Source organism: Tachypleus tridentatus, chromosome 6, assembly GCF_004210375.1.
Source record: "Tachypleus tridentatus isolate NWPU-2018 chromosome 6, ASM421037v1, whole genome shotgun sequence".
In the NCBI taxonomy this organism is placed as follows: domain Eukaryota; kingdom Metazoa; phylum Arthropoda; class Merostomata; order Xiphosura; family Limulidae; genus Tachypleus; species Tachypleus tridentatus.
Genome location: NC_134830.1, coordinates 88,675,076 through 88,701,233, shown reverse-complemented (window position 1 = coordinate 88,701,233; position 26,158 = coordinate 88,675,076). Strand labels below are relative to the sequence as shown.

At 31.4% G+C, this 26,158-nt stretch overlaps 1 protein-coding gene across 5 annotated transcripts; it reads right to left on the bottom strand.

Annotated features, from left to right (window-relative positions):
• Positions 1-1,493: 1,493 nt before the first annotated feature.
• Positions 1,494-25,916, bottom strand: Gclc (glutamate--cysteine ligase). Of its 5 annotated transcripts, none has more exons than XM_076506003.1 (15): positions 25,641-25,908; positions 23,253-23,362; positions 21,118-21,237; positions 18,519-18,584; positions 17,161-17,295; positions 15,815-15,873; positions 15,076-15,293; positions 14,525-14,641; positions 14,074-14,212; positions 13,732-13,841; positions 12,205-12,297; positions 11,414-11,518; positions 10,676-10,757; positions 5,886-6,101; positions 1,494-2,680 (listed from the first exon to the last, which is right to left on the bottom strand). In XM_076506003.1, the coding sequence occupies exons 1-15, from the start codon at positions 25,788-25,790 to the stop codon at positions 2,388-2,390; spliced, it is 2,013 nt and encodes a 670-aa protein (XP_076362118.1). In that variant the 5' UTR covers positions 25,791-25,908; the 3' UTR covers positions 1,494-2,387. The 5 variants fall into 5 exon arrangements, with proteins under 5 accessions (XP_076362118.1, XP_076362119.1, XP_076362120.1 ...); XM_076506004.1 differs by having other exon boundaries at positions 17,161-17,274; positions 25,641-25,907; XM_076506005.1 differs by lacking the exon at positions 21,118-21,237.
• Positions 25,917-26,158: the final 242 nt, after the last annotated feature.

Genomic DNA, 26,158 nt, shown 5'->3' with positions numbered 1-26,158 from the left:
ATAGTTTATACCTTACTTTATTTAACATATCAAACAAACTACAACATGAACCATGTAGATCCCATCATTGCAATGACCACAGTTTATACCTTACTTTAACGTATGTATCAAACGTAAACTAAAACATGAACCCTGTAGATCCCAACACTGCACTGACCATAGTTTATACCTTACTTTATTTAACATATATATCAAACCTAAACTGCAACATGAACCCTGTAGATCCCAACACTGCACTGACCATAGTTTATACCTTACTTTATTTAACATATATATCAAACGTAAACTAAAACATGAACCCTGTAGATCCCAACACTGCACTGACCATAGTTTATACCTTACTTTATTTAACATATATATCAAACCTAAACTACAACATGAACCCTGTAGATCCCAACACTGCACTGACCATAGTTTATACCTTACTTTATTTAACATATATATCAAACCTAAACTACAACATGAACCCTGTAGATCCCAACACTGCACTGACCATAGTTTATACCTTACTTTATTTAACATATATATCAAACCTAAACTGCAACATGAACCCTGTAGATCCCAACACTGCACTGACCATAGTTTATACCTTACTTTAACGTATGTATCAAACGTAAACTAAAACATGAACCCTGTAGATCCCAACACTGCACTGACCATAGTTTATACCTTACTTTATTTAACATATATATCAAACCTAAACTACAACATGAACCCTGTAGATCCCAACACTGCACTGACCATAGTTTATACCTTACTTTATTTAACATATATATCAAACCTAAACTACAACATGAATCCTGTAGATCCCAACACCTGCAGTCACTATAGTTTATACCTTACTTTCAAACTGCTAATGAAATTCTGCCTGCATATGTTATCCACAGCTCTACATACATTGCAACATGCCTGTTAAAGATTGTTCTTATGAATATTCAAATAACATAAGTATGTTAGCTGTTGTTCCACGAAATATAACTGTAGTCCATGCAAAACCAAGATATCATTTTTCTTCACCATACCAAGCCGAACAAGGAAGTGAATGCACCTAAGTGTGATACATCACATAACATGATGAATTTCCACATAGCATGGAAATTGATGAAAATATCTATGTTTCTTAGAACTTTAAACAATCATAACTGTAGTGTTTTATACTTTCTAAATACCACATCAATGAAAATTACCATTGTGTCCATATAAATCTTTTACAATGTTTACAGTTTTATGAATATTGTATTTTGATCCCTAAAGCTTTAGTATTTAGAGGATGAAACAATAGTATCAGGATTCACACACTTCCATGTGAAAAATATTCAAAAACTTGTGTGTTCCTTAATGAAATTACATAATTGGAATGAGACTGGATATATCTATCAACGTAAGAAGTTCTCCATTTCCATTTAGGTATCTCAACATTTCCTTATCTTTCCACTTGTTTTGTTTTATATTCAAACACACAAGTTAAAAATTATTACCCGACTAACATGTAATATCGCACACAAAGATCATTTATTTGTTAATCAATAGAACTTAATAGTTCTGAAGAATAACATGAATACAGTTGCACACTTCTAGCATGAAACCTGAATATGTTCTTCAGTTTATGATGTTTAATCATGAAATGTAGACCAATAAAACTTGGACTTTGCTTTCTAATGGACAACCACACATTACATTTTATGCTTAGTTGATTATTTGGTCATGTTTTAATTGAACACATTTGAAAAAAATAGCAGCAGAAACATCCATACGAGATAATGAAGTAACTGTAACAACAATAATAATTAAAGATAACAAACATGAACTCCTTTAAATACAAGTTGAATTCCTTACATATTTTTAAATATTTTCCATTTTAAGAAAGCAAACAGTAGTAGGCTAATATCATATTTGTTTTTACTTAAATAAACTGATTATACAAGAACAAAAGAGAAATAAAAATTGCATCATGTGAAGAAATTAGTTACTTAAATAAAACAACTTTTGACTGCTCCCAATCACAAAAGGACTATTTTATAGTGTCTAGGAAGTGTAGAAACCCTGTAAATATTTTCAATAAAAAGTAATGACAAACAAATTCAATTTTATGTGAAGCATATGATATGTGGCCAAGTGTGATGGAATATTTTATTTATATAAAAAGTAAATCATACATTTAGCATACAAAGCACTTAACAAGGACCAACTATTTTTATCTTGAATATCAAGGTTTACACAATATTCTGTTTAAATGGGTAGTTTTAGAAAGTATTGAGCTGTGAATTCTTATTTTTACATATGATTAAAGTTGAAATCTCTTTCCTTAAAAAGTAATAAACATAAGCCTTATATTAAAAATAAACCTTGTTAATGGATGTAAACTGCTTCTCCTACTTAAGTAGTATTCAACTCTCTCCTCCAACACAGTTGGAATGGCTATAACAATCCTCTAACTGTCCGCCTGAGTTAACATGGTCATAGCAATTTTCTGCTTTTTGTACGGCATTTGGTATGTCGTCTTTTGTTTTACTTTGGAAACTTCCCAGTAGCTCTGGACACAACAGTTCACCAGTCTGGATTTTGTCAGCTGTATTCAGCAGGTCATAATTGATCTGCTGGCTTACAACAGAGTCCCGACAGTACTGGGGATGGTTGTGGATATACTCTCGAATCCATCGTGCAGTTGTCATCAGCTCACCTAGGAAGGGAATAACAAGCCTTGTTGTCTTCACTTCTGTACTCTTACAAATTTAAAATATTCTAAACATTTTTTACCATACACCCTTGTTACACAGTCTCCAGTTTATCTTATAGCATACCTAAATGAACATTCTCTCAAGATTTTAAAAACGGATACCTACACTCAGTCAAATAAATTTAAAAATGTCAATTAGTATTAATACAGAAATTCTTGAATTTATATCTTTAACAGCTACAGTTTAAAATACTACATAGAAAGGCATGTCTACATTAAGAATACCACCTTTAGAAAAATATATTTAATTTTGCAATTACCTTTCACAATAAATCTCACAATTTTTGCATATTTTGGAAAATTTAATGCATGGCCAGTCAACAGTAGTTTCAGGTTTGAAGTTAACATTTTCCTAAACTGAAAACATATTTCCAATAATACTTACCTCTGCTGATAATATAGCTATTTCTCAATCTCCAGAGTTCCCACTCTTTGTCCATGCAAGCATTGAAGATTCTCACTCCAGTCTTTTATACCACACACAAATGACCTTGGCAAATTATAATTTGCAAAGTTCTCCACTGACTTCAATGCACCCTCTAACCTGGTACTTTATAGAAAAACCACATTCAGATAATGTAATCACTTTTTTGAGACAAACTGCCTCTTAGTGGGGAGGTAGGGCAGGAATGTGTCAGCAGAGATAAGTATTACTGGAAATACATTTTAAATTTAGGAAAGTGTGTTTGTCTGTCTGTCTGTTGTGGAGTGCTGAAGAACAGTGCTCTCGAACCAATGCAAGAGATGAACCAAGTTCACCAAATTTTTAAAAGCAAACTAGCCCAAATTTATTTAACCTGAAGATCAGCAGGATCCCCATAAGCTTTGCTCATGATAACATGGTAATGTCAACCAGTAGGTACTTAGTGTTATGGAACACCCCTGTTGCAAACTATAGTGATAACAGTGAAAGTGGTTGTTGTGTGAAACTGAAAACTGAAATTATACATGTCTGGGCAACACTTGCCACAGAATGGGATCCAGTAAGAAATAAAGGGACTATATGATTGTGGAAAACAGTCACTTCTGGTTAATATCTAACAGATGCAGTTAAAATAGTTACAGGGAGTAGGTTAAAAACCTCAGAATAAGAAACTGCCAGATATCATGTAAGTAATGAGACAGGAAAGTATTAGTAGTAGTACATATACCAGCCTGCATAATGTCTTCTAGAGGGTTAATGACACAGATATGACAAATCTACCAACATGCAAAAGACTCCTCTCCTGTAATGTTAATCCACTGTAGGTCATATGAATCAATTTGTGAAGCCATCTCATCAGGGTAGTAGAAGATAAGGCACAGGAAATAGAAGAAACAACCATAACATGACATAACAAAGAATCACAGTCAGATTGATCATGAAGTGAGAAATGGCAGGCAAATGGTTTGTTGAGAGAGATCATTCCCTTTTCCTGGCTGTTGGTCTTGGGAGAAAAACGTACTGGGACAGAGCAAGACATGTGGAATGATAAAGTATCTGATACACATGGATTGCAAACAACTCCAACTGACCATGTCTACATGCCAATAACAACAAAAATACAAACTCCAGAAGATAACCTAAGAAGGTTGAAACAATGTTTTAATCCTCATACCAGTCATCTTTAGATACACTTTTACTTCAAGTAGGTTTCTCATCATCATGAAAAATACATTTGAAGAGAAAGATAAAACTAAGAACACAAAGCTAAGAGCTCAAACGAAGGATGTAACATCCCAATTCCATAATTAAAAAGGCCAAAAAAAAACAAAAACGGATTAAATTAAACATAATAGTGCTTAGAGTGTCAAAAACCTTCCAATATTTGGAATCCAAAAACATAAGGTGATAAGGATGCCTTATATAAAGCCACTATAGATGAAGCAGGACTACTACTCTCAAATACCAGTTATAAATTGGGATATAATTGATACTTTAGGATGAAAAGGTTTAAATTCATTTTAATACACAACTGACTGTCAATATGCCATTTCCATTGATAAATGGCTGTACATGATCTATGGAAAGATTTAGATAAATACAGAGAAACATTAGAAGTTAAGCCCTTATATTGGGCAAAGGGCTGAAAAACTTCCAGATATAAAAATTGAGTTTCTAAATATCTGGATGGAAAATCTCTAATCAAGATGGTCTCAGCAGAGATAGCCAATGTGGAATAGTTAAAGGTATCGAAGAACTGGAAGCAACACTTAAGCCGGCCAATGGTGCAACCACAACACTATAATCAGAACTTGGAGCAATAACTGAATAAGAGGAAAAGCATACAGATATACAAATCTGTCCAGTTTTGACTGAATGCACCTATTGTGAATACTTGAGGACGAGGTACTGCCGACCAACGCAGTTGCAGGTGAGCATTTGAAGGAGTCACAGAAGTATCAATGGTTGGAGACCCAAACCAAGAGTAAATCCACTGAAAAACTTTGGTGTAACGTTCATTCTGTTGGAAGAATCAGGTTGGGTCAAGAGAAGTGATCTACAATTAAATTAATCCCGTCAGGAACATGACATGCTAAAAGACTGATATGGTGGAAATGAGCCCAATAGAGAAGATCCAAGGTGTTAAAACAAAGATTTCAAGAATGTTTGCTTCCTTGACAAGAAATCTGGAGATACCACCATGAAACTGTCAGAAAGAACCATAACAATTTTGCCCTTCAAGAGAGACAGAAATCATACTGATTTGAAAATAGTATATTTAATTTTTGTAAAAAGTCTTTTAAATCAGTACACATCTTGTTTTGACTAACATTTGCAACAATTATAATATTCACTCATTACAAATTATTTCATCCCTCACAATTTTAACCAAATTAGACACTTTTCTTTGTTTTAAGAATTTTGAAAGTTGTTTAAGATTACAAAAATCACAAATAATGCTTTACCAGTATCACTATCCCCATAACAAGAGCAACAAAGTTCTTAAGTTCAGTATCTTTTGTAATTCTGGCTTCTGTTTCAATACATTTTCAAACAATGAATGTTCTTAGTCATGCAACATCACATCCATATTTTAAAAAGCAGATAAGCTCAAGAAACAACATGTCAGACTTAACTACAATGTCTGTCTGTTCACACCTTCAATACTACTGCACAATTATCAAAGCAAAATTAGACATACAGATTATACTTCAAAAAAATTACCTGAAGCTCGTCGCTGCATGAGTCCCAAGTACTGTTGTATTGTACACTGAGTGTCAACATCCACATCAACACTGCTTAAGAATTTCTTAATTAGAGGCACCAGTCCAGGAAAACCATTGTCCCTTCCATTGATTATTTCATTAATGGTCATTTTGGTGTATTCTGAATCATCTGAATCTTTACATTTCATACAAGCTGCTTCTGGTGGACTGTCACCTTCATTAATGAAATACTGCACAATAAATACATAAACAGACGACATAAAAAAGAACAGTACATTTCACACAAGCTGCTTCTGGTGGACTGTTGCCTTCATTAACAAAATACCACACAATAAATATATAAACAGACAGTATAAAGAAAAACAGTACATTTCACACATGCTGCTTCTGGTGGACTGTTGCCTTCATTAAATAAAATACCACACTTATGTAAAAACAACTGGAATGGGTTGAGAAAAATTTTTATGTCGAGAAGCAAACAACGTTTCGACCTTCTTCAGTCATCGTCAGGTTCACAAAGAAAGAAAGAGGTAACTGACTGATAGCTGATCACATGTTTGAAGGGGGGTTGTGTAATTGAGTGTAGGAATGTAGAGGGCGTGCTTAGATGTTGGATTATATTTATTAATGTAGGTATAAAGGTGTTCCTTTTGATTGGTTTATTTTGGGCTTGAGTTGTCGTATAAGTAAGGCTTCTTTAATTTTGCGTTTGTTTATGTTTGTTTCTTTATTTAGTATTTGAGTGTTTTCTATGGTTATGTTATGTTTATTTGATTTAAAGTGTTCGAAAACGTGTGAAGGTGACTTTTTGTGTTCTTCAAATGTGGTTACCATTTTTCTACTTGTTTCTTCAAATTGAAGTTGTGGCAGTTATCACATTGTATTTTATAAATAATGTTGGTGTTTGTCAGTGTAGTTTTTATATAGTATAGACTTAAATTTTGTGCCTGGTTTTTGAATAAATTTGGTATTAACTGGAATGTCATATTTTGTTACCATTTTTGCCAAATATTGGTTATTTTTCTGCTGATATCGGGAATATATGATATGCAGCAGTATATGGTTTCACGATTTTTTTAAATTTGTGGGATGTATTTGCTTTTGTTAGTTGATTTTGCATTTTGTCTAGGTGTGTTTTCTACCCTTTGTGGAGGAAACTTATTGAAGTTGATGAAGTATTGTTTTATTTTGTCTAATTCATCGTTAATTTTATCTGGTGAGCAGTTTTATGGCTGTGTTTATTTGGTTTCTTAGCATGTTGAGTTTTGTTTCATGTGCTGAGTCCCAAGGAATGTATAGTCCAATATGGGTGATTTTTTGGTGGATTTCTGTTTTAAATTGTGTATCGGTTCTTGTAATTTTGAGGTTAAGAAATGATATTTGATTGCTTTCTTCCCGTTCACATGTGAAGTTGATGGTGGGATGTATGGAGTTAACGTGCTTGAAAAAATTAAGTGTGTGTTTTGTAGATGTGAATCCTGCAATTGTGTCGTCTACATATCTGTACCAGTATAGTGGCAGATGTAATGCTGTGTTAACTGCTCGTGTTTCAACTTGTGTCATAAAAATATTGGCTAGAACTGGTGATACTGGGTTGCTCATGCTTAGGCCATTTATTTGTATATAGTTTTGGTTGTTGAACATTAAGTTTGTCTTCATCGTGGTGAATTCTATGATGGTTGCTAATTGGTTGCTTGGAATGTCTTTTTGGTGGGTTAAGGTCTCAGATATAGAGTTATAAGGCTATCTTGCAGGTGGTTGGGACTTCTGTAAAGGGGGATATAACATCAAAACTGGCCATTAAGGCTTTATGCTCAAGTTGTTTAAGACTAGACTTAAAATTAAGAGTCTTCGATAAATGAGCTGGCTGATGTTACATATTTGGAAAATGCCCATGTTATATATTTACCAAGATTGTAATTAAACAATTCATATATGGACATTATTGGTCATAATGGACAATCTGGTTTACGAGATTTGTGGATACTGTTTATTTGTGGTGTGTGCAAGTCAGTCTTGTGTAGGTAGAAATAAAATGTTTTTGAAACTGTGTTGCCTTTTTTCATTTTTAGTAGTATTTTGTTTAGTTGCATTTTGTGTGTCTTTGTTGGATTTGTGTGTAATGGTTTAAATTTGTTTGCATCTGATAGGATGTTCTTCATTTTTTGGATGTATTTATTCGTGTTCATTATTTCTATAGCGTTTCCTTTATCTGCTTTAAGAATTATGTTTTTGTCTTGTTTTAAGTTGTTAATGGAATTAATGTCTCTTTTTGTAGGATTGTTTTTAGTTTTCTGTTTTGTGAAATTACGTTGATGGTTTTGTGACAAAATTCTTTGAAAAAAATCAGTTTAGTTGTTTTTAAGTGTTTCTGGAAAATATTAATTTTTAATTTTTTCTGGGAAGTTTACCTGTTTGATATTAAAAAAATGTCAAAGTTGTCTTCTTTCTGTGGAAAGTATCACAAGTCTCCTGGCTAGATCTTCTAAACATGTTTTAATTTCTAAGGTTGAGATTTCTAAAGTTGAGTCCTTTGTTAAGTCGATGAATCTAGTCTATGTTTAATTGTCGGTCGAATCTGTTAATTATGAGGTTAGTCAACAGATTGTCGTGTTGGTCTATTTTCTGTTGTTTGCATCTTAGTTTTTCTAGTTTTTTAGTGTGGCAGATATTTTTGTTCCTGTCATTCCTAATGTTGATTTGGTTTATGTTTTGTTGTATAAGTCCGTAAATCTCTGGTTTAATGCAGCATGCCAGTTGATGGTCTAAGTTCATTTTTTTGTTTCTGTAAGTCATGTAGTTCTTTGTATTTCGTGTTCAACATGGATTTAAGTAGTTTTTCTGTAAAATTTGGATAATGTTTGTGCATTGATTGAAATTTTTTGATAGTTTTACCTTTACAAAGTTAGGGGTTAGTTGTTCCTTTCTACATTGTTGAATGAAAAAAGCCAACACAATTTCAAAAACACTTTATTCCTACCTACATAAGACCGACTCACGCACGCCACAAATATACAGCATCCCCAAACCTCATAAACCAGATTGTCCTTTACGACCAATAATCTCCATATATGAATTGTTTAATTACAATCTTGGTAAATACACAGTATGGGCATTCTCCAAATATGTAACATCAGCCAGCTCATTCATCAAAGACTCTTAATTTTCAGTCTAATCTTAATCAACTTAATCATAAAGCCTTAATGGCCAGTTTTGATGTTATATCCCTTTTTTACAGAAGTCCCAACCACCTGCAAGATAGCCTTAGAACTCCATATCCGAGATCTTAACCCATCAAAAGACATTCCAAACAACCAATAAGAAACCATCATAGAGTTCACCACGATGAAGACAAACTTCATGTTCAACAACCACAACTATATACAAATAAATGGCCTAAGCATGAGCAACCCAGTTTCACCAGTTCTAGCCAATATTTTTATGACACAAGTTGAAACATGAGCAATTAACACAGCATTACATCCACCACTATACTGGTACAGATATGTAGATGACACGATTGCGGGACTCACATCTACAAAACACACACTTAATTTTTTCAAGCACGTTAACTCTATACATCCCACCATTAACTTCACATTTATACAGGAAGAAAGCAATCAAATATCATTTCTTAACCTCAAAATTACAAGAACCGATACACAATTTAAAACAGAAATCCACCAAAAAATCACCCATACTGACTATACATTCCTTGGGACTCAGCACATGAAACAAAACTCAACATACTAAGAAACCAAATAAACACAGCCATAAAACTATGCTCACCAGATAAAATTAACGATGAATTAGACAAAATAAAACAATACTTCATCAACTTCAATAAGTTTCCTCCACAAAGGGTAGAAAACACACCTAGACAAAATGCAAAATCAACCAACAAAAGCAAATACATCCCACAAATTAAAAAAATCATGAAACCATATTTTGCTGCATATCATATATTCTTGACATCAGCAGAAAAATAACCAACATTTGGCAAAAACTAGTAACAAAATATGACATTCCAGTTAATACCAAATTTATTCAAAAACCAGGCACAAAACTAAGGTCTATAACTGTGTAAAACCTACACTGACAAACACCACACCAACATTATTTATAAAATACAATGTGATAACTGCCACGACTTCTATATTGAAGAAACAAGTAGAAAAATAGAAACCAGATTCAAAGAACACAAAAAGTCACCTTCACACGTTTTCGAACACTGCACATCAAATAAACACAACATAACCATAAAAAACCCCAAATACTAAATAAAGAAACAAACATAAACAAATGCAAAATTAAAGAAGCCTTACTTATACAACAACTCAAGCCCAAAATAAACCAATCAAAATGAACACCTTTATACCTACATTAATAAATATAATCCAACATCTAAGCACGCCCTCTACATTCCTACACTCAATTACACAACCCCCCTTCAAACATGTGATCAGCTATCGGTCAGTTACCTCTTTCTTTCTTTGTGAACCTGACGATGACCGAAGAAGGTCGAAACGTTGTTCGCTCCTCTACATAAAAAATTTTCTCAACCCAAACCAGCCATTTTTTCATGTATATTTTTCTCTACAAGTGGGTTTTCTCCTCATCACTGAAAATACCACACAATAAATACAGAAACAGACAGCATAAAGAAGAACAGTCCACTTCACACAAGCTGCTTCTGGTGGACTGTCACCATCATTATCAAAATATTAATCATTTGAAACAAAGTATTAACTAGCAACCAACCAATGGTGATTAAACATTATTACTTACATGTCATTACATCTCTTCGAAACCAGAAAGTGCTGTTTCTCACAGCATCCTTCTTCTGAGCCTCTTTATGATTTTCATCCACCTACAACAAAATCAACTGATGTAGCTACAAGAAATGCTAAAAATGTTACTCAACTTTCTGCTACAATTTGAGCTGTTTTACTGAGACTAGCTGAAGGTACAAATTATGGAAGCAAAAACTGTACAGAAGAAAAACATTAGGTAATGTTCATCTTCCTTTTGTTATCAATTGCCTAATGACCTCATTAGATGTTAATTGTATACCCTGCTTGTGGAATGTAATAATAGACTTATTTAACTGAGTAAGTACTTGCATCTTTAATAAAAATTAAAAGGTCTATAAAAGAATGGAATATGACCTATTTAACTGTGTTATTTTATCCTCCTTCTGAGGCAAGAATTCTAAAATGAAACAGCCAACAGACAGATTTCAGTTACCATACCAAAAATTACAGTGATACAGCCAGCAAGCTGTAGATGACAAATACACACACAAGCATGCATGCACACACAGATATGTATAATTGTTCATGTTTACAGTAAGATTGTGTGAAATTGTAAATCCAGATGCCTAAAATGATCTGTTTCACATACACAGATGACAAACCATTGGTTATTTTAAACACAAATACAAGATCAACTATAAAGGAATCCTGATTAAAATGACAGTTCAAGTTAAAAAGTGTACAAGAATTATGTTTAAAGTTACATAAATACCTTTGAGACAGGAATGAGAAAATTGAGCTGATAGGAAAGAATAACTCTCGTGAGAAGTACCACAAACACGACAAATGCTGCATTCTCAAATTCTGTCAGCTGGACCTAAAATAACAAACATACAAAACTCAATTCAGTATTAAATAAGAACATAAAAGAAACTATTTACTATACAGTTAACTCTACAACACAGACAAGTGTCTTAGGCTATATTATATGACAATAGACATTCATATTAGCATTGTAATTTTGGATTTCTATAAGAATATTCTAATCAGGAACAAGTAATTATAAACTTATAGCACTAAAGCATTACCTATCAAATATCAACTAACAATAACTCCCAACTCAGCTGTAAAAGTTTCATAATTAAGCTGTCAACCAACCAATCATTAACCGGCAATTGAGCCATGAACCCACCTAAACACGAGCCATAATCAAATAATTTAAGGTATACGCACACACCACTATATTTAGTTTGTAGATATATAAACAAGCCATATACTTTATTTGTTTCTCTATAATAATAAAATGTCATTTTATGATCCTGTGTTTAAAATTTGTTCTATAACCCTACTATTCTCAAACATAATCTGATGGCTTATTGACAAACATAACTTAACACTTAGAAATATATAATGCCTTCATTCTTTTAAAACATGGTCCCATGTCTTACTGTTTACAACTATAATTAACTATTACATTTACAGTCTTAATTTTTTTGTATTTATTAATATATGAAGAATAATGCATATAAGAAGTGACAATTTTATTAACAAATTGTTCATCACCTCCATTGGTCGAAATTCTACTCTCCAGCCAATGCTGCTGTTTGGGGGTGGAGGTTTAAACCTCATAGACTGCCAATTGGTCGACTGAATATTCTGTTGAAGAGAAAGATTCAGTTTATTTCTTAACCTCATAGACTGCCAGATGGTCAACTGAATACTGTGTCAAAGTTTCAATTTATTTCTAAACCTCATTCAATACTCATAGCTTACTTTACGTAACACCACACACCTTTTGTTTAACTACTCTCAACAGTAGTTTACATTAATATTCACATTTTACTTCATAAGGTCACAAAATGTGGTTTTACCTATAATAATTTGCTTATCAATAACATCTCTTGTGATTGAAATAAGTCTAGATTTATCACAATGAAACTTGATGGTTGACTGAAAAGTTAAATAATTCATATTAAAATATACTGAAAACTGGATAACAAAAACAACAGAATATCATCCATGTTTCCAAGAATAGTACATGATTTTAACTGATTAAAAGTCGATTTAAACCTCCAATCCTTGGTAGGACAAAACATTTTGTCATAAACTAAATAATCTGTAATAGAACTAGTGTTAACATTTTTCCACATTTACTTCTCTGGATGTTTCACAAAATCCAACTATTTTGTTATTTCTATATCAACAAGCGTTAACTACTAAATCATGTTTTCAAATGATACACAGTGTGGTGTCATTGCCATCAACACTATAGTCTTAATATTTGTTTTGTAATTGACTCCTAACTCTTGAATATGCAGATGAAAACATTTAAAGGAAAAATATACAGAAATATTAGAGCTTGGAAAAGAAAAAGAACTTCTGTGAACAACTTCCAATATAATAAAGTTCCATTAAATTCTGGATAACACAAGTCTCCATGATGTTCACTCTTAATTATATTTTATTTCTTCATTTTCTTATTATATGTTTTAAACTTACATGTAGGTTGGATGAGTTATGTACTTTGTGTGATTATTCTAATCATTCATGTATTTAGAATCCTAAACATGCCTGAAATAACTCCAGTGATGGAGAAAGAAAAAGTTTAATTCACAGCTCGCATTCTCTATCCATTGCATGTGTGCGTTTTAAGCTTAAAGTTTCTTGGTTTATTAAACAAAACTAAATCACAAATAAAAATAGGAAACACTAAGGATAAAGACACATAACAGAGAAATCACATGCACAGAATTTAAGACTGGAATATACCACTAAACTAATTAATTAACCTGTTAAATTACTTATTTATACAAGGTACACTTTAAACTTTTTTTTTAACTTAAGCTAAACAACCACAACAATACTGACTAAAACAGCTACCAACCAAACACATTATAATTCTTAGAAGGTCCTTAAACATTTCACTTCTAATTAATTATATGGGTAATTAGTTTTAAATCTCAAACAGTAAGATTCAACACTGTTTATTTTGACCCAGATCACATATTTTCTTATATTATGTCTCTACATAAAACGTTAATGGGGAATTAAAGCATTTTTATACATTTTCCTTTCTAAAAAACTCCAAACCTCAAAGTGGTCTGTATCTTCATTATTTGGATGCAACTTTTCAGAGAATAAAGAGATTGGATCACGAATAAATAGATGAGCAACATGTTGGGCTAGCAGGTGGTCAATACCTACAAAAATATTACGAGGTTACACTCAAGTAAAAATTATCAGTCAAGAATCAAGACAAGAACTTTCATACATTTTTTAATTAATTTCTCTCCTCCATACCCTGAAAGTTCTTATCAGATTTCTTAATTCAAATCCAAACTAATGTTTCTTCATATCCTTAAAGAAAGATAAGTTGGTTTAATTTCTAACACAGTTTGTTTGTTTTTTTTCACAGAATCTAACATAACATACCAGCATCTTGCAGCTGTTGATACACATCTCGGTCATAAACTACATCAAGATCATTAAACTTCTCTCCTTCTGGTGACAAATAACTATCTATGGTGTCATACCGAGACTTGTTGATTTGAAACCTGTCATCTACTAGTGGCTTGAGAAAGTAAGAAAAACACAAGATAAACAACATTGACTTCAGTTTCTTTGAGAAGTCACAGACAAATTAAGTCATACTATTAGAACACATACAAAATCAGGGTAATCAGCTGAGCATGAAAATAATCAATCACTAGATATCATGAAAGAAAATAATATTTCAACAACTTGCTTTTCAACAGCAGCATTTCAAACAGACAGAAATGATAGTTATTTCAGTTCAACTGATGTGATAGTTTTCTCAATTTTACAAAACTTGTTAGCACTTCAATTGGAAGAAATCAAATGGAAAAACATGTCACTAGCTGACCTCAATACCAAGTTCTTGGTTTGTTCTATCATCAACTGAAGCTGATACAACATCCCACCTGCAATCCCGTTCTGACAGATAACCACGCTGCACTGGGGAGGCTGCACTAAGAGCCATCTGGAGGAAGAAAAACATTGCTGAACACAATAAAAAAAAAATTATACTGGTTCACACTTATTATAAATTTAAAAAACTCTCAATGAAAATCAAACAGTAATAAATAGAGCATATTATATTCTAAACAGATTATTAAACATCTAAAGCCAAATTAATGCATCATAGACACTGTAAAAACTAAATAAATTTCAGGATATCACATTATACTGAGGAATTTCATACCACAACGTGAATTATATATAATATGCAATAATTATCTAAAGCAACACACCATTAATATAAATCACACATAACGAGCTTGCATAAAGACACTGAATAACACATATCACAAGAGACCAACAAGTAACTTAACAACTAGAAAACACTGACTGTCACAACATGGAAGGAACATTATTATACATCTGCATGTAATAACAGAGTAAAAACCAAGTCACCATAATGGGACAGACTGGTGCCAATTGGTCGTAGAGTACACGAGCTTCGCGTATGTTGCAAGCCTGAAAGGTCACCTGGAGACAGCAACATCCCATGCCAAATCCCATGGCATCCATGTAGATATGATCAGGAAGAGAGGCTCTTGCTCCCTCTCCATCATCTCCCAGTATGGTTAGGTCCTCCACAAATGGGGTTTGTGTATTAACATCCTTATACACTGGAAGATAAGAACCACCACATATGTATAATGTTGGAAAAAACACCACAGTAATGCCACAAATAGTTATGTAAATAAGTAAGTAATTCACCAAGTTAACAAAATATTACAGTTCTGTCTGTTAATACTTGGTCTTTCTATTTTATACACATAAACTGACGTATATTAATGTCCTCTGAGTGCAACTTTCATTATCTAAATATGCTGCTATCAAAATAGCATTGTTTCAATACAAATAACAAAAATATATACATTTTTGTTTTGTTTTTTGCTATTTCAAGATGTCACTTATTTTGTTTAATCTTTTCTAAACTTTAATTATGATTCTTACAACTTTTATTATTAATGTGTATTAATAAATATGACTTCAGAAAATTTTTATTACTAAATATAATTCACATTTCTATACTACTAGCTTAGTATGGAATTCAACTCATTCATATATCACTACATTAAAACAAACTAATCAGTTTTACATAACAACAACAAGTAGTTTGCTTAAAATAACAGGTTATACATACCAGGTATGTTGATTATGACTTTCTTTCCTCGCCGCTCCCTAATGTTACGAGCAAGAGTTCTTGAAAAAGAAGAAAAAAATTAACAGTTAAATGACTTTACATATAAAACAGTTGTATTCTGTGTGACCTTTATATATTGTTATTATAGAGTTATGATGTTTTTATAATTCCACGTTATAAAAATTAACTCAGAATTATTGTTCAAACAGATAAAATTTTCATGCCTTATTCATTTTAGATAAAACTTGTACATTTAAAGTAACACAGTAGTGGTTAATAAAGTTAAGTGTTTATAAATGCAGTAATTAGTGAGGCTAAGTGTTTAGAAAGATAGTGGTTAACATTACCAATGGTTTAAAAGGTGATTTCTTTTAACATCAAGGTTTTGAACTAATATTTATCTAAGAAACTGGAACTTGAAAATAACCGAAGAAACTAATGGCAATCTGAACTTATACAATAGTTTTCTTTTATTTTAAGAGTTCATTATCTTATTTATGTTAAATGTAATACCTAACTCAAATAAATAGTTATTTTACAATAGTTATCCTTGTTTCTTATAAATCAGAACCATGTTTTTCTGTATCAAACTATAAACTTGAAACACAAGTTCAAGACTTTACCAACATAATTAGTTATATTTTAATGAATACAACAATAAACTAAATACAATCTCTGTTATTCTGTTACAAGTTGACACATTATTTATTCTAATGCAAGGTTACTTCAGTCAGCCCATACTTTCCAAAACGTTTCTTAAACACAATGTTCTAATTCATTGTCTCTCTGTGATGCTCTTTCTTTGACACCTTTCTTCTCACTTTGTATTCTAGGGTGGAGGACTGGTTGCTTTTTATTACATACTGTTACGAAACAATCCTTTTTATTTATTAATTTTACTTTTCATGTATTATCTATTACTTGTTTGCTATTTGAATTATCTTGGTTTACTTATGGTTAGATATCCTTTACCACTGAACAACTACCTCCCAATAACTGAATGTAATTTAATTCAGAGCATCATCGATTCAGTCATCTTTAGTATGTTCAAATGTTCTTATCTGTTGTTGCACAACAGATTCTTATCCACAATGGTGTATAACTGAAGATACAGACCACCCTCAATGTTAGTATATAATTACATGTTACTCATTATCACTAAATATTTTTTTTCTTACCCTCCCAATTAAATTTTGTCTTTGCAAATTATTGGATTATATTTCAAGACATTTTCATTTCATCAATTTTGGTTGCAATCAACTTTTGCTTACTTATACACAATTTTATTATTTTCATTTTGTAATCTTGTGTGTGTGTGTGTGTGTGCACGCTATGAATATACCTACTTAAATCTTGGATGTTTCCCATACACGGCTTCATCAGGAAAAAATAAGGAGTGTAAGGCACCTTTGTGAGGGTTGGGCTTTGTAGGTGGATCAGTGAAGTCTTCACAGCCTAGCCTTGAAATAATATTACAAAACCTATGAAAATACATGTATTAAGCAACAAATGAAGTACAACACCTGTGTGGCAAGATTATACAAAACCAATTATAATAGCTATTATCAAATAATTTACTTAACACATTGGTACATATATCATTAGCATTTATATCATTGCACTGGTAGGTCTTTTCTAGAACTTACCTAAATTTGGTTTTCAGGCAAAAATTCCAGAAAAACATACTAAAGAGCATCTAATTAGTAGCAATCACCAACCAGGTACTCAACATAGACAATCTAGTGTTTACCTACACATTTAGTAGCATACTCACCAGTGTAGCATTACAATGTAGACATTTAACCTGTAGTACAGTTGTCCATCAAGTTTAATGTCCACATTGCAATGCTATATACATTATGAAAAGATAAAGACATCTAAACACCTGTATGTGATTCTCTATATACAAGTTATAACACAGCTGAGACTACTAAATCTCAACTTACTTAAAAAAATAAATAAATAAATAAATGAGAGAAAGAGAGTGTCCACATAAAGAAAAATTCAAAGAATCTCTAACTGTGAGAAATTCATATGATGTTGCTTTGTTCTTACTTAAACTTGTAAATCTAGTGAGCATTTAGGAATCATCTTTTTTTCTTTTCTAATTAAAGCTCAAGTTATTATTACATTTTGTGTAGAATTACTCATCTCTGTTTTCAGAAAAACTTAAAATAGAGCTATTTAATAAATGTCTCCTTAACCATAAAAGAATAGTACCGGAATTAAGCACTGCTTGAAAACATGATATTCTCCACACAGTTTCATCTTTCTGCATCATAATTAAGATAACCGGCTTTGTCCTGATCTTCACTATTTGTATTCTGGTTGAAAATACTTGAAAGTTCTATACTAAAGGTTAAAATTATATGTAATACAGCATGTATTTAAGAGTTATAAAACTAAATCATAGAAAAGCATAAGGTGAAAGAAGTTGTACAACTTTTGTTTTATATATTTAATTGTGGTTAAAAGTAACTACACAAAAAATAAAACAAACTACTGATGAAAGAGAATTTGCATGCATGTGTCATGTTTTGATCTTATTGGAAGGCACATAAAAACAAGTCATAAAACTTGAATGCCTGTATTTGAGATACCCTTTGGGCTTGAGGACCAGACCAATAAAATGGCCCTACTTTTAATTATAAATGTGTAGTATGATACCCAATACTATTTGATGTTGTAGAGTGTACAGTGTTACCTGGGAAAACTTGTCAGACACATTAAAGACTCTCCTGCTTCAAGTGATTCTTTTATTTCTTCACGTCTGAAAAAACAGTAACAAACTTTCATCTACTTTCTCCAATACTTCTTAGACAGAATAAAGAAAACATAACACAGAGCAAAACACAATGAGGTGTTTAACAACCATTATAAAAAAATCATTAGAAGAGAAACTTTATGCAGTGTTTTTTTCTTTTCACTGAGTAATCTCGGAATAGCATAAAAGTTTCACTGGTGTCAAAATACAACTATGAAAGTTTCTAGTATAACAAAAATTAAAACATTCCAGTCATATGTTAGAAAATTATTAAAATTGAGATAAAGTGTCTGTATGAATATCATGTCCACCTTAAAGAAATTAAACCACTGAGAGATTGGTAAAAAAACGAATTGACTAATGTTTGTGTGAATTACACCGACAGCCTAACTAATGGAAGTGTTGACAAACAAAACACACATATCACAACAAATCCAAATCAACTCATGCAACACACACACATCACCACAGGTCCAAATCCACAAATAAAGTGTGCACTGTAACAGCTTTAAGACAACATACAAAACACACATCCCATGTGAAATCTTTCTCATATTACCACATTTAGATGTCATCAGAAATCTACTCTTCACTACATTTTAATATTTCTTACTTTCATATTCAAATATATTCAAACTTGAACTATAAGAAACTGCTAAAAATAATCCCATTGTTCACAACTACCATATCTGTAAATGCTCAACTTGAACGAAACAAACATAGCCACATCATTCACGACTAACCCAAATGTAAACACTCAACTTGAACTAAAAAACATAATAACATCATTCATAACTGACCTAACTGTATACATTCAACTTGAAAACTTTACATTTCTGTAACAGCTGTACAAAAACCGAAGAAAGAATGTGACACTAGTGCTTGCAGTAGACTAGAGTATAGCCCACCAAAAATGATGAAGCATAAACTACCAACCCCACACAACTGTGATATCAAGCTTAACCAACAAAGAGGTAGAAAAATGCAGTTTAGGCAGTCAATCTTTAGTAAACTCCCTTGCAAGTCAATCAAAATTAATATCATTTGTTAAAGGAATTTGTGACATACAAAATTTAAAAATCAGTTAAATTAACAACTCTAACATATAGGAATGTCACTGCATTTAGTTAACCCTAAGTTACAACTGCTTTTACATATAACCTAATGTTGTTAATCTGTGTAGTGAAAGTATAAGATGAAATGTACAGTCAGAAGAACTGGAAAAATTTGTTTATTTATTAATTTATATTCTCTGTTGATTAAAGAGGTTTTTTATTAAAATGTGGGTGGTATAACAGAAAATAGCTTAACTTACTTAATTTAGAAATGATTTAAGTGTAAAAATAAATTGGCATGTTTACTTTCACAACACTGTTTATGCACTTGGCTCAAAGCTGGGTGATCACACACTAATTATACCAACAATCACTACAGTATAAAGTTTCATGGCACACACAACCCTATTTCATCCAGGTCATACAAAAGATAAGGAAGCACTATTTCATACAGTTCAAACATAGATAAGGAAACATTATTTCATCCAGTTCATACATAGGTAAGGAAGCATAATTTCATACTGTTCATAGAAATATAATGAAATACTAAGAACACTTAACTTTTCTGTTTTGTTCCACTTTTTCTCAACTCTCACTTGAGTTACATATTTTTAAACTGTTGGATACTAAAAGCTTCAGAAGCACACCTTATTTCATGACAAAAAATTTCCAATGTGAAGTAGAACCCAAAGTTTCCAACACAAAAAGTCAACTTTAAATTATTTTCAAGCAATAAGAAGTTCACAAATTTATTTTAATACAATAGTTATTTCCTCTTAAATAAATTTTAACAAACTATATCATTTTCATCCTGTTACATGCTTCTCCCCAAGGGATTAATTTGTTTGAAAATAAAACTGATTTAATAAAAGGGCTCACACGAATTTTGAAAGGACATTACCATATAATTACTTTGCATCCTCTGATAAAAATGCTTTTCATTTATAACAAATGGTACTTTTAATAATTACAACACCTGATGAGTGTTTTGGTATTGTACAGAGAAAACAAAATTTGATTTCACAGTTGTAATCATTAACTAACACAGTGATACACACACACACACACATCTTTTTCTTGTGTTAATTCATCAATATTAGACAACACATGCAAACAGTTTGCCAAATACTTGCTCTAACTCTAACAACATATCCAATAGAACAAGTGGAAGATACTGTTACATCCTCAGAGTATTATGAATTCATAAAAATTTTAAGGGAATATTTCCACATTTTTTAGTTTCCTCTTCTTGTCCCATTAAAATTTATCTATGCACAACAAACTTGTTTCTCACCAGAGGGTTAAACTGGCAACTTAAGAGTTAGTGGTAACTACCATAGTTAATTTTATGACAAAGATAACAGCAATCTTACATCACCCATTAGGTATGAAACAGAGAGAAAAGAGTGTACCAAACATTTAAAGTAAAACTAATAAATATTTATTAGAGTAGTATTACAGACACCCACACAAGTCAAGCTTACCTAGCTTGCATGTTAGCCTCCACAATATTAAAATGTGACGTTAAACCTCCATAAGGTTTGGAAGGTGTAGCTTCTACCATGTAAGCTCCAAACTCAGGGTGCCACAGGGATCGAACCTCACTGTCAGTTAAAAATCAAACTAATCATATTAAATAAAATTATTAAAGACCATCATTTTTGAATCTCTTTTTAGCAGTAAGATAGTAAATAATTAAAAAAACTACATTTCATCTAATAACTTGTTTGTTATTTCACAAAACAATAGTTCCATCAAATTTGCCAACACCACCTTACAACACACACACTGCCAAAAACCAGTTGTATTAAAAGTACTAATTCCATTACAAACTACAGTTAACAAACTATATTAAATGTAATCATACCTTTACATCATATCACAAAATGATAAATGAAAATAGGTCCCATACACATTACTACAAAACAGCTGAATTAAAAGTGTTAACAGTACAAATCATCTTTGTTAACTCAAATGTACAGATTCTATCATATTATCACACAATGCAACTTCTTAGTAACTAAATTTCATTTATTCCATGGTATTACATTTAAAAGTCACTGAATTAAGTTACAAGACAACTTTACTGTTTTCTTTCAATCCTAGTATTTTAAACACGTTCATGATACTTTATCACCTGGTCGTTTAAACCAATCGAAAACACAACCACGTAACTCATCCTTGTGAACTATAGTTGTTTTTATACATTCACATCTCAATCAATTTGTGCTGTTATGTGGAAGTATTACAAGGTTTTACTGTTCCCTTAAGTGTTTCATAAACAAGTGTTGATGCATCTCATGAATTGTGTTTTATCAATACACTCAAGAGTGCAGCAGTTAATGCTTACTTCCTATTATAGATAATATCACACTGTGTTAGCTTGCAAGTAAAACTCTTTATGAAGATAAGAACCTCAGAGATACCTTCATTGATGACATACATGTTCCAGCCATGTAACAACACACACACACACACACACACACACACACACACTTAACAAGGTCAAATGAAATCTACACAAATCTGTCTGCAGCTTCTAGTGAAGTTATTTATACGGGCATAACATGCAACTTTTTTATCTCAAGGAAAGCTTAATTTGTTGCCAGAGATACCAAAACAATTACCCTTCTAAACAATGTTAACTTAATCAAAAATTCTTATTTGAAGTATGTTTCTACTCCATTTCTACAATGATCAAAAACATATATTATTAAACACAAAATGTATAACATGCAGTTATAAATAACAGCTGTTCAGCTGAAATACACAAGTTCTAAAGCTTTAAGTCAAGAGGAATACAGATACATATACTTTTTACATTCTGCTCTGAATACTTTAAAAGCAATTGTTTCAAGCATTGCTAATGTTTTAATTTAATTAAAATAACTTTTAATTAAATTAGAATATTTAAAGTACATTTATTAAGGTTTTCATTGTGCAAAAATTGCTCCATATTTAGACACAATATATGTTCTCCATTATGGCATTACAATCTTCACTACAGAAAAGTGCACAAACACACACTGTACTTACTTTATCACACAATTATCTTGGCATAATTCATACTTAAATGTCATAAGAAAATTAAGTTTTAATATGCATAATTAATTGTTCAATCACTATTATTACACAATAAATCTTCTAAATAAAAGCACAACTTCACTTAGAAACATTATTTTAAATATAAAAAACTGTTCAGTGCTTCGATTATCTGACACCTACACATAACTTTTGTTCCCTAACCTAGCGTTTGCTTATTTTCACTTTTGACAAGATACTTTTTGTGGCATAAACATCAATTTTTTAAGGTTTATTAAAAAATAAAATAACCTTATAATTCATGAATTAAGATTAATTACACATATTCAACCTGTTTGGTGACAGAAGTTACCTTCCAATAACAACCAAAAAAAAAAAAGCTTATCTGCCTCTTCAGAATTATGGTTAGTTTGGAGCTAATGCCCAGAAATTAAAAATTCATTAAGATGTTTGTTGAATCAAATAACAATTACTGGGAGAATGCAGAATTTTCTATTCAATCAGTATTATTTGAAAATTATGTTTTGGAGTATTCAGATGAACAAAGAAAATCATAAAATACTGAAACTCTTTCTACCTAGGGTTTTCTTTTTCTTTCTGATGCATGTAGTTCAGAACATCACTGGCTCGGAGGCTAACTTGTGCAATTTTCCTTTCATGGTCAAATTTGATAATCATATATTCAACCTAGAATTCAATTAATAATCAACACTTATTTCCAAGGTCACATACTCAGCTTAGGATGTGATTAAAACTAAATGTGAGTCTTATTTTCCAGATTCAGTTGTGTGAAAAAGCACAGTTTACTTCTAAATGTATACATACTACAGTTTAAGGCTTCAAACTTTCACAAAAAAGAAAATTGAAATAAAAGAACCAAGCCAAACATTATTGAAAATTTATAGATAATTTTAAGAGATAGTATACATTTTCATTAATAAAATTTTAAAAATTATAGAAAAATGCAAGAAACCAGTAATACATATATTTCAGAAGAGTTTATTGAACTATAATGAAAAAAATAAAACATACAATGGTCAGAATATCACAAGTTTTGAAAGGTTTGTAAAAACTTACTAAGAAGGTAATTTATAAAAAGCCAAGATATTGAACTTATTTGTTCAAAAAATGTACTTAGAGTAAATTAAAAAAATAAATATTACCATATTATATAGAGTTTGTGAACAAATATTGCCATACTGTACAGAGTTTGTGACACTCGCACATAACAGGATTCCATAACAAAGGCCAAAACAAATGTTGCTTTACTATACAGAGTTTGTGACACTCACACGTAACAGGATTCCGTAACAAAGTCCAAAACAAATGTTACCATACTGTAGAGAGTTCATAACACTCAAACATAAATGGATTCCATAACAAATTTTAGATTTTTTCCAAAAACCCTTGTTTAAACTAATTCTTAAAATATTTGAGGTAATGTCTGCTAAATCAAACAATGTATATTATGAAATATCATGAAATGATCAACTTCTAATCACCTGACAAAAATAAATATGTCTTACTCCAAAACATTTTATTTGTGTATGAGCTACGGTTGCTTTAAAGCTATATTCAAAAAGAATTTAAACTGAGATGATAAATTCATTAAAGATATTAGCCCACACAATAAAAACATAATGATTATACAGTCTGAAACTAGGATAAGACAACTAGTACACAACAGCACAACTTTCAAGGGAGTGTTTAATAATACAAGAAACAAGCACCCAAAGAAACCAACCAAACTGTACACAGTGCACACAACCCTCATAACTCAAAGGAGCCAGTCCAAGTTGGCCTGATATATGTGTTGCTAAGAAACACCAACTGTTGTAATGACACATTTCCAGTATAACAATGTACTGTTTAACCATTTTTTCAGATAAGTTGCCCAGCTGCAATAGTCAGAACTTGCTAATACCACATGTTTCACAAGATTTGTTAAGATACCAGATGATAGCTAGACATTCCCAATATTATAATGTACTCTTTGAATAACAACTACCCAGCAGCTCACAGCTAGAACTTATCACTATATATTATACTGTACCATTTCATCAGACATTATTCAGATATTCTTTACTGATTCTGACATGCCTATAACACTTTCAGTAGTAAAACATTAAATTTACTGAATCTGTTAATTAGCTTGAAAAAAAATCATTTAATTAAAAAAATTTAATCTCAAAGATAGTGATTTTCTTATCTTCAGTTTGTAATATTAATGTTTTATTAATTATTATGCTACAAAAACTTGTAATAAAATACCATTTCGTACAAATGGCAGAGGGTTTAATGTTAATATCATAGTACTATCTCGTAAATGTTAAATCAACTAATTTTAATTAGCCAGCAAGAATAAAATGTTTGTGTCACATGTACAAATAATAGTTATACTAGAACAATGAGGGGAGTTAAAATATAATGAACATTACCCAATTTAATTTTTAGTTTTTAGAGTTAGGTCTACGCTACAGAATCATACATGGTTAGTACGCATTCACCATCTATGTTGTAGTGCTTTTATACACTACACACCATCTTTATTTCTGAAGTTACTGTCAGTGTCACTGTTCAAATATATGACGACATTAAGTTTTGTCACTTGAAATACCTGTACAAGACGCTGGGTATGATTGTCAATACACTTACACCTACATGCACAACAGTAACTTCTAACAGAAAAAAAAGAAAGAAATATTAATACACTACCTAGACCTTGTCAGACTCAAAATTATATCACGCTCACAGCTCGTAATCATAGATTTAGTTATAAATTAAGATAAAGTTGTTTATCGTCAATGTACAAAAATATCATTATTTTGGTAATTATTAAAAGTAATATAATATTCTTGCTGTAATTTTTAAAACATAATGATGATCAAATTTAAATAAAATTCCAATCCAAATGATTAGCTAATAATATTAGTTACTCTAATACTATTAAGCTAAAATACCTAACCTCATCTCCCCACTTCAATACATCATTTTGACGATTCTTCAGTTTATGATATAGATTAATAAACTGCAAAATTCCTTGATTTCTAACAGTGTCAGCCCACTGTTTTGTTTCTTTCCAAGATAGAGGAGAGCCTTCCGATAATAAGCCCATACCTTACCGATTATTTCTTAATTGACGATCACTTCACTTTAGTTTTTTAACTCAAGAATTTCCTCTACTGGCATACCGAGTTAGCGCAGGCGTTTTATCACGAATAAAGAGCACGTGGTTTGGCTAATAATATTACACTTTTTCTCCTTATCAGTTGAAGACAAATGTAAAGATTAAACAAGAAGGAGTATGTATAGTTGAAGCTAGTGAAGAATGATTAATAAATTTGACAAATTAATTAAATATAAATAAAAGTATCAAGTTTATGAATGAAATGGAAAATAAATTCGGTTTCATTGTCATCTTAAGATATATTTATTTGTAATTTCTACTTGATTTTTTTATGATACAAGTCCTAATTACACTTT

Excerpts from the sequence above, each read along its gene's own strand:
- Gclc (XM_076506003.1), bottom strand. The coding sequence starts at position 25,790 with ATGGGCTTATTATCGGAAGGCTCTCCTCTATCTTGGAAAGAAACAAAA. Across the intron at positions 17,296-18,518 it reads TGTCTGACAAGTTTTCCCAG|GTTTTGTAATATTATTTCAA; the intron begins GTAACACTGTAC and ends GTATTTTCATAG. Across the intron at positions 13,842-14,073 it reads TCAACAGCTGCAAGATGCTG|GTATTGACCACCTGCTAGCC; the intron begins GTATGTTATGTT and ends ATATTTTTGTAG.